Source organism: Lolium perenne, chromosome 4, assembly GCF_019359855.2.
Source record: "Lolium perenne isolate Kyuss_39 chromosome 4, Kyuss_2.0, whole genome shotgun sequence".
NCBI lineage: Eukaryota > Viridiplantae > Streptophyta > Magnoliopsida > Poales > Poaceae > Lolium > Lolium perenne.
Genome location: NC_067247.2, coordinates 315,641,307 through 315,655,206, shown reverse-complemented (window position 1 = coordinate 315,655,206; position 13,900 = coordinate 315,641,307). Strand labels below are relative to the sequence as shown.

The 13,900-nt window shown below is 40.6% G+C and overlaps 1 protein-coding gene across 5 annotated transcripts; it reads right to left on the bottom strand.

Moving 5' to 3' along the window:
* Positions 1-1,711: 1,711 nt before the first annotated feature.
* Positions 1,712-9,888, bottom strand: LOC127296200 (protein TPR3). Of its 5 annotated transcripts, none has more exons than XM_051326234.1 (27): positions 9,656-9,887; positions 9,396-9,556; positions 9,122-9,301; positions 8,915-9,028; positions 8,655-8,813; positions 7,711-7,915; positions 7,504-7,624; positions 7,282-7,397; positions 6,992-7,145; positions 6,797-6,906; positions 6,627-6,696; positions 6,478-6,551; positions 6,278-6,373; positions 6,104-6,199; positions 5,880-6,007; positions 5,558-5,792; positions 5,295-5,459; positions 5,116-5,211; positions 4,880-5,026; positions 4,387-4,497; positions 4,086-4,265; positions 3,879-4,007; positions 3,694-3,789; positions 3,420-3,608; positions 3,168-3,334; positions 2,114-2,387; positions 1,712-2,001 (listed from the first exon to the last, which is right to left on the bottom strand). In XM_051326234.1, exons 2-26 carry the CDS (start codon positions 9,473-9,475, stop codon positions 2,180-2,182), a joined length of 3,426 nt encoding a protein of 1,141 aa, XP_051182194.1. In that variant the 5' UTR covers positions 9,476-9,556; positions 9,656-9,887; the 3' UTR covers positions 1,712-2,001; positions 2,114-2,179. The 5 variants fall into 5 exon arrangements, with proteins under 5 accessions (XP_051182194.1, XP_051182195.1, XP_051182192.1 ...); XM_051326235.1 differs by having other exon boundaries at positions 7,282-7,394; XM_051326232.2 differs by having other exon boundaries at positions 6,478-6,696; positions 7,282-7,394; positions 9,656-9,888.
* Positions 9,889-13,900: the final 4,012 nt, after the last annotated feature.

The following is a 13,900-nucleotide window of genomic DNA, read 5'->3' as shown; positions in this document are numbered from 1 at the left end:
CTCAACTATGCTAGGGTCAGCTTGTATGAGGGTAGATAGCACTTCTCTGTTGGACCGGGCTACCAAACACACCCTTAGTGTCCACTACACCGCAACAAATTGCTTCATTGGAGAAGTGAATGAGATATTTCTATGCAAGGTGAACATGATGGTTTTTTTCTTTGGAACTGAATGCTAAATGGTCTACAGGAAAAAAAAATCTTCCAGTGGGTTTTCAATCCGTCAAAACAAACATTTTTATAGTTCCTAGGGAATTATGTTGAATCAGCGACGTGTAGGCCTACTACCTACGTTTTTCGATAAAGAGCATACATTAATATCACGCAGATACCAATTACACACAGCCTCTGCAACAATACCATGCTCTAATAGCATAAAAGATGCACACAGCAATAGAAAAGAATTACAAAAAAGAAAAATCTAGCTACAGAGATCAAAATTTTGAAACAGCAACACTATCACCACCAAGACAACATCAGAAAATCAACTTCTCTATAAGCGACGCCTCCCAGAAGGAATAGTGCACAAACGTTGTCATCGTCCGATCATAGATCTTAGGTTTTCACCATGAAGAAAGTTCTCAATCTCAAAACAATGTCTTCAACAATAACATTGTCAAGCACAACCAATTAAGGCCAGATCTTGGATTTTCGCCATGAAAGATAGAACTCTGACTTCTCATGTGCAGTCGCCACCACATACAAGTCGTTGTTTGAAGTCACGAAGCACAAGCCAATTTTACCTCATCACCAAGATCCGATTACCATTGCTCTTCCACTGATCTCGGCTTTGATGACCTTCTCCGCCAGCACCATGGAAAGAAAACAAGCTCCATAATATTAACAGCCAGCAGAGTTTCGAAACGCTCCCTCTAAAACCAAACGGTGAGATAAAAAATACGGGTGCGCACGACCAGAAATACCCAATCCAGCAATCTTCAAGCATTAGGCATTGATCGCACAATGAATTTCGTCGGCAGGATCTTCCGAAACCCGACAATCCTGCCAACTCGGTGTGAAGAAGCTTCTGACAAATCATCACTTGGCGTGAGAGAAATCCGAGGACCATCACCATTATTCGCAAGACTAGCAGCAGCCCTCTTGCTGACCATCAACTACCAACCCGATCGAAAGACATGAAGAGGGCGGTCCAGCACGGTTCGATGGTGTGACAAGGACCAACACCAGAACAGCAAATACCCATACCACCCTAGATCGGATCGAGGCGGCGCAGAGCACCACCGCGCAGAGGGCAGCAGCGCACCACCCCTTCCATGTTGCCGATCCGGTGGAGTCGCTCAGGCCCCGGCCACGCCACTGATGGCCCTCCGCTGCTGTCAGAGCAGGGTGGAGAAGCCCATCAGTGTTTCATGGCGACAAATGGGCTCTGTGCTGGCAGGCAATCAAGTGGTTTCACGTCGCAGACTCGCAGTACACACCATACGTGTTGAGGTCCTTCTCTGTACCCACAAAGGCACTTCAGATGCACCAGATAGATGCTCAGTTTAACCGACAATACAGTACCCATATCAAGTGATGCATTCTGGCATAGTATCACCAAGAGATATAAGAAATCACTATTATTTTGTTTGGTGCGAGACAAGGACCAAGACAACCCAACCAAACAAAGTGCAGACATGCTGGATAAAGGCCGGTATAGTAGATTTGAACACACATCTGATATGTAACGAATGAAGCAATAGGTTCGCAACTGAGAAACAAATGTTTTGCTTACTAGCGGAAACGAAACAAGGGTACTGATTAGGTACAGCCAAACTGCTACTAAACCTTATCTACTTGGTAACCTTTCATCATAGCACCACAAACAGAAGAAAATGAAACACTACGACTAATCAATTCCTCCCTCACATAATAATGGTAACAGAAACATATGATATAAGCAAAAGACAGAAATGCTGTTATGCTTCGGTTTTTATTGCGCTCGTCAACATCCACCCTTGGAACCAGCTCTGCGACCGGAAGTTGCAAAAGTGAAGCCCATCTGCAGAACAAGGGGCGGTAACAAACTGAGTAAAGCCGTTTATGTAAATGTGTCAATCTGTACAAGTTGTGTGCAACCATACACTGGTCACCTTCTGAGTTCTGAGAAGTACCTTGGTTAGTGACTCGTACCACCACGAACAGTAGAAGTGATAGAAAACACTTCTAACTTCACGTTATTATCTCTCTGGTTGATCAGAACTCGAAGCTCCATTAGGAGGTGTGGACAAGTTGCTCGTTGATCCATTCTCCACTGGAGGAGGATTTCCCCATTTTCTGTCAGATTCCAATGGCTCCATGACATAAACAGTGCCATCGGTAAGGCCTAGAGCGAACTGATTTGCTTCTGAAGGATGTGCCGCAACCACGACTGGATGAACGTTTGAACTACAAAAGCAACAACATATCAGCAGTTTTTTAGTGGCAAATACATAAATGACTTGCCTGTTATAAGAATATTTTACGGAAAACAAACATGTGAGTGGTCCAAAAAGATTTCAAAGAATAGTTTTTTTTAAAGCCCAACTTCAGAGTAAGCAGATACAAATCAATACTCGTTGAAAGAATACATGAGAAATGCCTACAATTATGCTACAGCTTAGTGAACTTCAATTTTTTTTATTCACATTAATTATAGTTCACTTCCTCCTGCAACAATATCCCCAGATCAAGTTGATCGTGATTAACATGTAGTGCTCCACACTCATGTACTTTTTAAGTATGGCACGTAAACTGGCAATTAAATACAATTATTAAAAACCCTCGGTGGATTTCATCAGGAGTTAAAACATCTTTGTTCTAATACCATAGGATGGATTTTAAATCAGGTACGTATTTAAGGATAGGATTTATTTGCTCGAGGAAATAAGAAAACTAACAAACCTCCCAACTGTCTTAGTCATCTATCACAGACATGCAATTGGTACTTTGAATTACTACTGTTCTATAATTCTTAAAAACGTCATGTATTGCACTGAATTTAATTTCCTGCGAAGATATACCAATGATTCTATCACCCACTGAACTAACTAACTGCTTGAAAACAGAAACCAACAACTCAAAACACAAACCCTCTGAAATGAGGACAGGCAAGAGTTACAATTTAGCCCAGTGGTTCATACAGCTAACCCCAGAGTTTCAATTATGTTCAGTTGAGCCTTATAGTACCTGATATTTGGAGGAAGATAAGAAGCTGGAAGAATTCGGCACTGGAGTCTCAAACTTGATGCGCTAAATATACAGACAGTGGCATCCAGGAAGCTTGCATAAATCAGTTGACTATCACATGAGAATGTTGCATGTGTTATTGGAGCAGAATTTTCTCGAACAGGCCACTGAAAGCAAAGTTAAGGTGAGCCACAAGACAACCTTCATAGCAAGAAGAAAGGCAGAGCGTGAAGGATAACAATGAAATGTTACCTGCTTGACAGGTTCTAGTTTTGAAGCATCGTAGATGGCAATCTGGGTCTCATGGACAACAAGACAATGCAGTTGATCTTGGTGGAACTGAACTCGTGTGTCCAATATGTTAGATGTTGGGCGACCTGATGGTATCTGCAAAAATCTGCTTCTTTGCCTCTCCCATCCATCAGTGTTCCAAACACATATCTACAAAAGGAACAATCAGAATCGCTAAAGATGGAAAAGAAGTTGTTTGATCGAGATGATCTAGGTAAATAGTTCAGTAAATAACCTGGGCATCAGCTCCAGACGATACCAACACATTTAACACATTTGAGAAGGCAAGGCCAGTAATTTTCTTAGAGTGGCCCCTAAGTTTGCTTTTGACCTGTATAAAGGACAAATAACATCTTATTTGAGTGAACTTTGTTTATTGTATCAAAGAACAATTTTAATCATGTTAGCAGGTGCTAATACCTCATCAATTCGGACGTTGTAGATTTGGATGGTTGAGTCATCCATTCCAATGGCAATTATGTTGTTATCTTGAGGATGGAACGCAAGAAAAGTTGCTGCTGGCGGCGGAGGCATAAATGTTGTCATCGTCTGCAGAGCAGCATAAAAGTAAGGGCATCTTCTACATGAGAATTGATACATTACCCATCATCATAATGAACTACTAACCTTAAAAGTCATCATGTTGAACAAAGAAATTTTCCCTCCAGAAGCTGACATGACATATGAATCATTCTTTGACAAGGCAAAGCAGTGAACTGCCTCTTCAGGATTATTGTCAATTATGTCATTAGTCATGAGGATGCCGCTCGGAGGTTGCCACAATTGAGGCGAAACACTCGCAGTAGCCTACAGAGAATAAATAGCAAATTGAACCAATTAGCAACAAACATATGTGTAAACTGTCCACCTCTAATGTACAGATCCAGTAAGCAAACTAAGAACTATGCATAAACAATCACAATTTCACCTTTCCAGTTGAATTCCGTTCATTACGTGGCCATTTCCATAGTAGATGGACGGCATTTGAAGCTAAAGCCAAGATAGCAACACCAGAATTTGTGTAAATCAGTCTTGAGATCTGCAACAACATACCAATAAGCTTTGTATTACTCCCTCCGTCCCAAAATATAAGGCGTCTAAGAATTGGTCAAAAGTCAAACCTTACAAACTTTGACCAAATATTTAGAAAAAAAATATTTATATCTACAATATCAAATTGACATATTAAGAAAATATACTTTAGGGTGAATCTATTGATAATGAGTTAGTATTATAAATATTTATATTTTTGTGTATAAACTTGGTCAAACTTTAAAAACATTGATTTTTAACTAATCCTTAGACGCCTTATATTTTGGGATGGAGGGAGTATAAACTTAAGTGCACACACAAGATTGCTAGAAAATTATGCATATCCAAAATATATATATCGAGGTAAAATGCAAGAGAAGAAGTATCACCTTAGTTGTCCTATGATTATCACCCAATTTCAATGATCTGCACTGAGTAGTATCAGCTATCTCCATAAGCTTCCAGACCTTTGACTTGTCCATTGACTCATCGGTGATTCTAGGTTTTACATCGACCAAGCTTCTGTTATCTCCATTCTACAAGAAAAGTTCAAGAGTACAACCAAGTAAATTAAGATTAATTTTAAAAAATAGAACAGATCAACAGAAAAGGAATCTGAGCAAACCATTGCAGTTATAGCTGACGGGGCAGCAGCTCCAGAACTGGTTGCAGCTGCAGCAGCGGCTGCCGCGGCAGCAGCAGTCAACGGGTTTATCAGAGGCTGCACCAATAAGGATTGATTGGGTCATGCATGCGGAAGAATAAAAAACATCTTCGAAAAGTTCATTGATTACAAGAAACTACCTTTGTTACAGTCTCAGATGCACTGCGAGAAGCATCAAAAGAACGATTTTCCAGTGTGCGCAACAAACGAACACCGTCAGCATTTGCTAACACCTTTATACCATTATCAATAGTAGAAACAGCCAACAGAGTACCCTCCTTGTTAAAGCGGATACGTGGGCTTGCCTGATAATTATGTTACCAGTCTTCAGGTTAGAACAAGTTTTTATTTGATCAAAAAAGTAATTAACAAACAAAAGGGCACGCGAAGGGGAAAAACTCACAGGTAGGCCACCATCAGCTTCAATGGTAGTCAGAAGACTAGTGTTGTCCATGTCCCAAATCTTTATCACGAATTCATCTCCAGCAGCCAAAAACCTATTGCGTGTCGTATCAAATTGTACAACACCCATAGATCGCTTACGGAATCCCTGATATGTTCTCTTCACAGCACCTTCACTCTCATTCCATTCCACCAAGTGTGATTCACCATCCTTGCTAGTCCCACAAGAAAATAGTCTACACAGAGGAAAGAAAAAATGAACAAAGTACAAAACACCTGTACATTCCTAACTAAAGTGTGAACAGCGAACATAGAATATGAACCTTGAACCATCAGCACTATATGCCATTGTAGTGCACCAATGACCTGGTGCATCATAGTCAACTCTGGACCCCAGATTATCATATAGCCATGCCTTTATCTTTCCATCTAAAGCAGTTGAAAAGATGAACTGCATAATAGGCGAAGTAACAAACATTAGCTTCCTACAGAAAAAAAAAGAGGATGTAATATTGTACAAGTGACTCTATAATAAGTGTATGAGTACCTGAATATTTTCCTTATAATGTGGACAAACTGAATAAACAGCAGCTTCATGACCTTCAAAGGTGAACTGTTTCGTTCCACTAGTGGCCTCCCAAACCTAATATGCAATTATAAGTTCACATTTCTCAATTAAACAATGATGGTAACAGTCCCAGAATTAATGCTGTGAACTCACCTTTATTGTCTTATCATCTCCACAGGTAATTATACATAGCTGCTTATTTGGATGGGCGAATGCAATGTCATTTACACCACCAACATGTGCATCAATCTAATCAAGAAACAAAAGATAATTAACTCAGGAAACAAGAAGAAAATTGTGTACAAGACAGTGAACCATAAGCAGGCAGTAATAGCTAAGTTATTCAGTCATACCTCCAAGTGTTGCCTAATATCATCGCCACCATGATAAGAATAAATCTGTACTATATGTCTTGAATAAGCAACACCTTTTGAACAGAAAATAACATTAGAGCACTGCCAACGAGAATGTACAGAAAGAAGAACTACTAGCGGCATCTTACCAAACAAGGTTCCATCAGGACTCCATATTATGCGATTAACTGACACAGAAGGATCCTTGACAAGCCCTGCCTGTTTGTGCAGTGTACATTAAGTGATTAAACGCATACTTAGATTGCATATGGGTAAAAGAAACACCAACTTACTGAACAACATATTTCAATAGACAAACCTGGAGGGCCATAGAACATTTCCCGAGCTCCCAAACCTTGAAGTTTCTTACAGCAAGTTTTTCCTTGGTGCCAACATCCCACAATCCAATGTCACCAATATTGGTACCAACTAAAACAGATACAGAGTATGAGATGCTATGGGAGTGATAAAATGATCCAAGATTTATAATGGGAGGAGACATTCAAGGACTTACCAAGAAGAAGGGTTTGTTGCACTGGATGGAAATCCATGCTCATCGGAACTGATCCCTGACTCAATGTACGTGCAACAGTTTTATGGAAATCATCTTGGGGATAACTGTGGCTTTGCGGGTAAGTCGCTGGCATCATATTCATCGGAAGATTCACCTGTGAAAATGCCACCATGACTCAAACCACGTATATACTTACGACTGACTAGGCATAACATGAAGTACTATCAAGTACCAACTGCAAGAATCCAATAGTGGTGACAGGTTTTTGAGAAAAGAGAAATTGCTAATACCTCCTCGGATAACCCAACTGGCCTAGGTCTCTTCGAGAGATGATCAGAATCTCCAGATGGATAATCCATAGAAGGATTGGCTGTCGAGGGTGTCCTAGGATGCTTCAACATAGCTGCTGCAAGACGTACATGCAGAATAGTATTAATAAACCATATGACATATGTAATACCAACTATTCACAAAATCCAATATTTCTCTGCAACATTAACAAACATAAGTACCAGGATTCGTAGGAGTACCAAATCCGATAGCACCTCCAGAAGCAGAAGGGTGTGTTACTGCTGGAGGGTTTGACATCCAACCAGCCAGAGGTGCAACCGGTGTTGGTGCAGGTTGAAAAGGCTGAAACAGACATAAATCATCAGGTTATTAACAATTGTAACCTTCGACATATAGATAAAGTATACAGATATGACCAACAAGCTTACTCCGTGGGCGCCAATTTGGGCTCCAATTTGGGCACCAATTGGCGGGAAACCGCCAGGTTTAGGTATAGTAGATCCAAGTAGTGGATTGTTTGCAGGTGATGGAGCACGTGCACCATTTGGTTGACCACAAGAATGATCAACAAAAAGGGTCTTGATGTCAGGATTAGGCCTAGGATTTTTGCAAAGCTGGTGCTGCCAGTTTAAGCTGCAATATATTTGCACAACAATATTATACTATGAATACTGAAGTAGATGGTGGAGATTGCACCTTCTAAAATTAACAAAAAAATAACAATTTCACAGGAAGGGAAACGTATAACTATTTGAATATGCAAAGATTTGAGAGATCAAGACATGTTTCAATTCCATAGAGTGGAGTCACGGGTAAACGCATCATGATCAATAAGCTATCCTGGTACTATTTACTCATTTAAACATTCAAGTTGTATTCTCCTATGAACTGCTGAAAGAACGAAAACGCAAAAAAAAAAAACTTGACTTTTTTTATTCATGACTATAGGGTCCATTAAGCTCATCACGACAAGAAAAATGTATTTACAATGTATTGGTAGAAATGGGTCAAAAGTCAAGATTTTCATCCCATGAATAAATCAAGTTCTTCAGAATAATGGATGAACAGCGATCCTCATTTCATTTAGGACAAGTAAAGCTAGGTCAAATGTCCTAACCAAGCAGATTGCTTAAACAAATTTGGGGAGGATAGAATGTTGGGCACAACCCCATCAGCTTATAACATTTTTATCGGACTAGTTTAAAACAAGAGAAAGTAGAGGTAAATCCCTATGGTGATATATTACAGTAAATCTACACCTAACTAGCATTAACAGTTTGGCACAAACAAATATGCAGCATAGAAGAATAAATAAAATGTCCAGATAACCCAGAGAATTAGTGCTCTCAGATGATTTTTAATCGCGTTCTACCTCTGGTTGATAAGTGTCCTCAGCCTAGAGCTCTTGAGATTAGGGAACTGGAGCTTGTCGCGGAATAAGGGGTTGGCTTCGATCAGCTTCTTGAGCTCGACAAGCATTATCGCTCTTGCAGATTTCGTATCACCATACTTGGAGAGCTGCTCGTTCTCCCTATTAATAATACAAAAGCAGAGATACCATTCGACAGTCAGAGCCATAATAATGATGGAAAAGGCCTAGTGCACAAACGAATGCAATTGCCAGGATTCTACCTGAAGTTCTCCAGAGTCAGTAGCTGCGTGATCTCCTTAAACAGCTCCTCGTTGAAGGACGCAAACACCTTCAGGTCCTTGACCAAGATTTCCACCGCCTTTGACCGATCGTGCCTGGCAGCGAATAAACCCCACAATCATCAAAGGCTGTCCAGCAACATTTAAAAATAAATACTTCCTACTTAAACCTCTTTTGTCTGCTCTTACTTATCGAGTGCCTCGAGGTACTTCTGCTTGCGGATCTCGAAGAATATCTTCATGGAGTAGCGGTTGTCGTCGACCTTGGTGAAGCCGCCGAGGTAGCGCTCCACCTCGTCCCAGTTCCCGTTGATCACCTCTTCCTCGAAGTACTTCATGTTGAAGTAGAACCCGGACTCCTGCTCAAGCCTATTAAAACAGACACAAGGTGAGCACCGCTAGGCAGACAAAAAAAAAACATCTAATTTTGCCATTTCTGTGTAATATAGGATGGGTTACTCACTTGTGCACGGTCTCCTTGAACTTCTCCTCATCGAGGAACTGCAGGATGAGGAAGACGAGCTCCCGGCTGAGAGAAGACATCCTCCTCCCACCACCCGGGGACGGCGGCAGATGAGGCTCGGCTCTAATAAACCTACCCTACGGGGGCGCAGGACCCCCCACCTGAGAAAAAGATTCGGATTCGGGCTCAGTGCTCGAAGCCGCGGCGGAAAGCAGATCAAAGAAAGGCGAGATCGATCCAGGCAGAGTGCTAGGGCTTACCGTCGGTCGGCGGTCCGGACGGATCTCCTCCGCTCCGCTCCGCTCCGCCCCGGGCCGGCCGGGTAGAGGGGTGGGGAGCTCGAGGCGGCGTGGTCGGGCAGGGCGCCGCCGGCGGAGATCGGGGTTCCCGATTTGGGGGGCGGCCGGGGGCTGTATCGCGAGAGGACCGCGCGAGAGAGGGAGCCGGGAGGATGAGACTGAGCAAGGGGCAGTATCGTCAGTCAACAAAAGGACGGAGCAGGAATTGGGGCTTCCTATTTAAACCCGACGAGACGATAATGGAAACAAAAACAGACAAACAGCGTGTCGTCGACTTCGCTTTCCTAAGCATAATTAAAGCACGTGCATGGTTAATACAGTACAGTACTCTGGATGATGTATCTTTGTACGGTTACTACACTTATAATCGATACGTTTTCTGTACACGGGATGTACGTTCAAACCCTAGATCTGGTGTTGGACATGACGATTCCACACAGAAACTGGAAACAAAAATGCAAAAAAGGATTTCGTGGTGAGATCTAAACCGAGAGCAACGAGCTGTGCCTTGGCGAGAAAGAAATGGGCCTCCTGGATCTCATCTCGGCACACGAAACTCGAAGGTTTTCTGTCCAAAGTTTTTTTCCACTACCTTCCCAATCAAGTTTCCAACCAACGACTATTTGGAATATGGATTTGTAAGAAGACTTACAGAGCTTTGTGGTTGGTGGAGGTTCCTGGTATGAGGGAGCGAGGCAGAGGGTGCGGCAGGAGCGAATGGATTGGGTTCGGAGACTAGGGCAAGGAGGTCGTAACCACCTCTGTCCTATTTATAGGAAAAACCTCATCTTACCGACGATAAGCAAACTGACTTATCAATCTGTAAATGCGCTTATCGATCTGCCTATCTGCTTATGCATGATAAGTGATAGGCACCGCGTGATAGCCTGATAGGACATCCGGACAGTGGGGGAGATGGTGGTCCACACGGCTCCATCGCCATTAACGCAAGGGAATCCCGGGTCGGATTTGCTTTCGGATCAACACGTCGCCTCCAGCCTGTACTCAACAACTAAAAGAAGCCTTTTAATGCTCCCGAGACAATAAACCATCTTTTCAATTCCTGCCAAAGAAAACACATATCGGGACAAATTAAGATACCGTTCACAAAAATGTCCCTCAGATACACAAACATTAGAGTGGTTGTAATAATTTTGGTTGTTATCCGAATACTACAATCTATGTCCATAAAAAGATGTCACAATTTTATCTAAATTTAGATGTATATCTAGACATTCTTTAGTGTACGTATACATCCAAAGTCAGATAAATCTCCGACATTCCTTTTTTGACGGAAGGAGTAATACAATTTGGAAAGCACGGGAATGTGCTTGTATATTTCACAACAAACATTTTTAGTGCGGAACAAACTATACTCGCTTTGTTTCATAATTTTTGCTACGATTTTACTTTAAATTAAAATGTAATCACCAACAAGAATGTATATATACAGGTTTAAAAAAGAATGTATATATAATTTCTTCGTTCCATAATTCTTATCGTTTTTTAAACGGTCTTTTGCCTTGTTTCAAAAACGACAAGAATAATGCAACGTTAGAAGTATATATTGCCCCCGTCTAATGAATAAGCCTTATAAATTTAGTCAAAAGTCAACATTTAATAAGAATATTACAGACAAAATATATTTCCATACTTCCACTGTTCTAAAATAAGTGTCATAACTTTGTCTAGATACGGATGTATCTAGACACTTTTTAGTTGTACATACAACTTAATCCAGATAAAATTGTGACACTTATTTCAGAACGAAGGGAGTAATATATCTATTTTATGTTTATATTTTCTTCTTTATATTTAGTAAAACTTAGTAAGCTTTGACTTTTGACTAAATTTTTTAAAATTATTCATTGGAATGGAAGTAGTATACATTGTTGCCACGTAAGTATTTGTTTTGTGAAAATTACACCGATGTATTAATAATCATCAACGATAGTAAAATAGGTATTTGGGCCATCTAACAACGACTACAAACACTAAAACGAGCCGAAGGCTCGCCGTCTTCCTTACCCCTCCATCACAGAGCCAGACAAAGTTTATCGTAGTAGAGCTTGTTGTAATAGACAGACATGAAGACGTTATATTTAACATTATCACCACGAAATGCATGTGTTGCATTGTCGGTCATGTGGTGCATGTGGTGCGGTTAATCGCGCACTCACGCCGTAGCACCGGGCTTGGCACTTACCTCCTCCATCCGTGAACAAGTGTAATTATAACCTTCATTCTAAGTCATTTTTTTAAGAACTTTGCCAACTTCATAGGAAAAAGTAGCATAATCTGTGCACTAAAATTGGTATTGTACCACAAATATTTTTAAAATATTTCGTCTAATAATGTATACCAATTTGATGACATATATGTTTCTACTCTATGCTATAAAATTGGTTAATTAAATTCAAAATAGTTTGACTTATGACACACTAGAAGAACACTTATTGGTGGGCGGAGAGAGTACTACCCAATATCTTTTAGGGTCCCTTTGATTTATAGAATTTGTATAGCAATTGTGTAGAATTTGGGTCCTATAGGAAAAAATTATACACAAATTATTTGATTAATAGGAACATATCCTATAAAAATTAATCTTATAGAAATCTGTAGTGCAAATCCTATAAAAAAATTGATCATACCCTCATGAAAAATTCCTTTGCTACAATTTAAACACTTCATCTTTCCATAAGATTCAATTATTGCATGACATATGAATCATATGCTTTTCTATCGTATAATTAAATAAGCCCTTAGCTTTGGATGTTAACCTCTTGTACTACAATTTGGGTTAAGAGTTATTAATGAAGGCTGAGTACTCTCCATTTAGTAATTGTATAACCGAGGACATGATCGTGGACACTTAAATACATGTAGAAAGTAAAACTTGTATAACCGAGGAAATAATCTAGGGGTACGCGCCTAATAAACTATGAGAGAGGGAGTACATGATCATTGTCTTTTCATGCTTTTGGGCTTTGGGACAGCTATGGGTTGAACCAATCGTATGCATTAACCGATGTAGTGAAAGGACGAGATGTCGCCTAGAGGGGGGTGAATAGGCGTTTGATACGCGTAAAGCACACGTCCGTTGGGAACCCCAAGTGGAAGGTATGATGCGTATAGAAGCAAATTTCCCTCAGTAAGAAACCAAGGTTTATCGAACCAGTATGAGCCAAGAAGCACGTTGAAGGTTGATGGCGGCGAAGTGTAGTGCGGCGCAACACCAGGGATTCCGGCGCCAACGTGGAACCTACACAACACAATCAAAGTACTTTGCCCCAACGTAACAGTGAGGTTGTCAATCTCACCGGCTTGCTGTAACAAAGAATTAGATGTATAGTGTGGAAGATGATGTTTGTTTGCGAAGAACAGTAAAGAACAATTGCAGTAGATTGTATTTCAGAGGTAAAGAATGGACTGGGGTCCACAGTTCACTAGTGGTGTCTCTCCCATAAGATAAATAGCATGTTGGGTGAACGAATTACAGTTGGGCAATTGACAAATAAAGAAGGCATAACAATGCACATACATATATCATGATGAGTACTATGAGATTTAATCAGGGCATTACGACAAAGTACATAGACCGCTATCCAGCATGCATCTATGCCTAAATAGTCCACTTTCAGGTTATCATCCGAACCCCTTCCGGTATTAAGTTGTAAACAACAGACAATTGCATTAAGTATGGTGCGTAATGTAATCAACACAAATATCATTAGACAAAGCATCGATGTTTTATCCCTAGTGGCAACAGCACATCCACAACCTTAGAACTTTCTGTCACATCGTCCCAGATTCAATGGAGGCATGAACCCACTATCGAGCATAAATACTCCCTCTTGGAGTTACAAATATCAACTTGGCCAGAGCCTCTACTAGCAACGGAGAGCATGCAAGAACATAAACAACATATATGATAGATTGATAATCAACTTGACATAGTATTCAATATTCATCGGATCCCAACAAACACAACATGTAGCATTACAAATAGATGATCTTGATCATGATAGGTGATAACCCACAAGTATAGGGGATCGCAACAGTCTTCGAGGGAAGTAAAACCCAAATTTATTGATTCGACACAAGGGGAGGTAAAGAATACTTATAAGACTTAACAACTGAGTTGTCAATTCAGCTGCACCTGGAAAAGCACTAGTAACAGGGGTGATGTGAAAGCAATAGTAATAT

Coding starts and splice junctions, on each gene's coding strand:
- LOC127296200 (XM_051326231.1), bottom strand. CDS start 9,475: ATGTCTTCTCTCAGCCGGGAGCTCGTCTTCCTCATCCTGCAGTTCCTC. Junction 5,212..5,294: donor CATCTGAGACTGTAACAAAG/GTAGTTTCTTGT, acceptor TTATTGGTGCAG/CCTCTGATAAACCCGTTGAC. Junction 4,498..4,879: donor ATAATCATAGGACAACTAAG/GTGATACTTCTT, acceptor ATGTTGTTGCAG/ATCTCAAGACTGATTTACAC.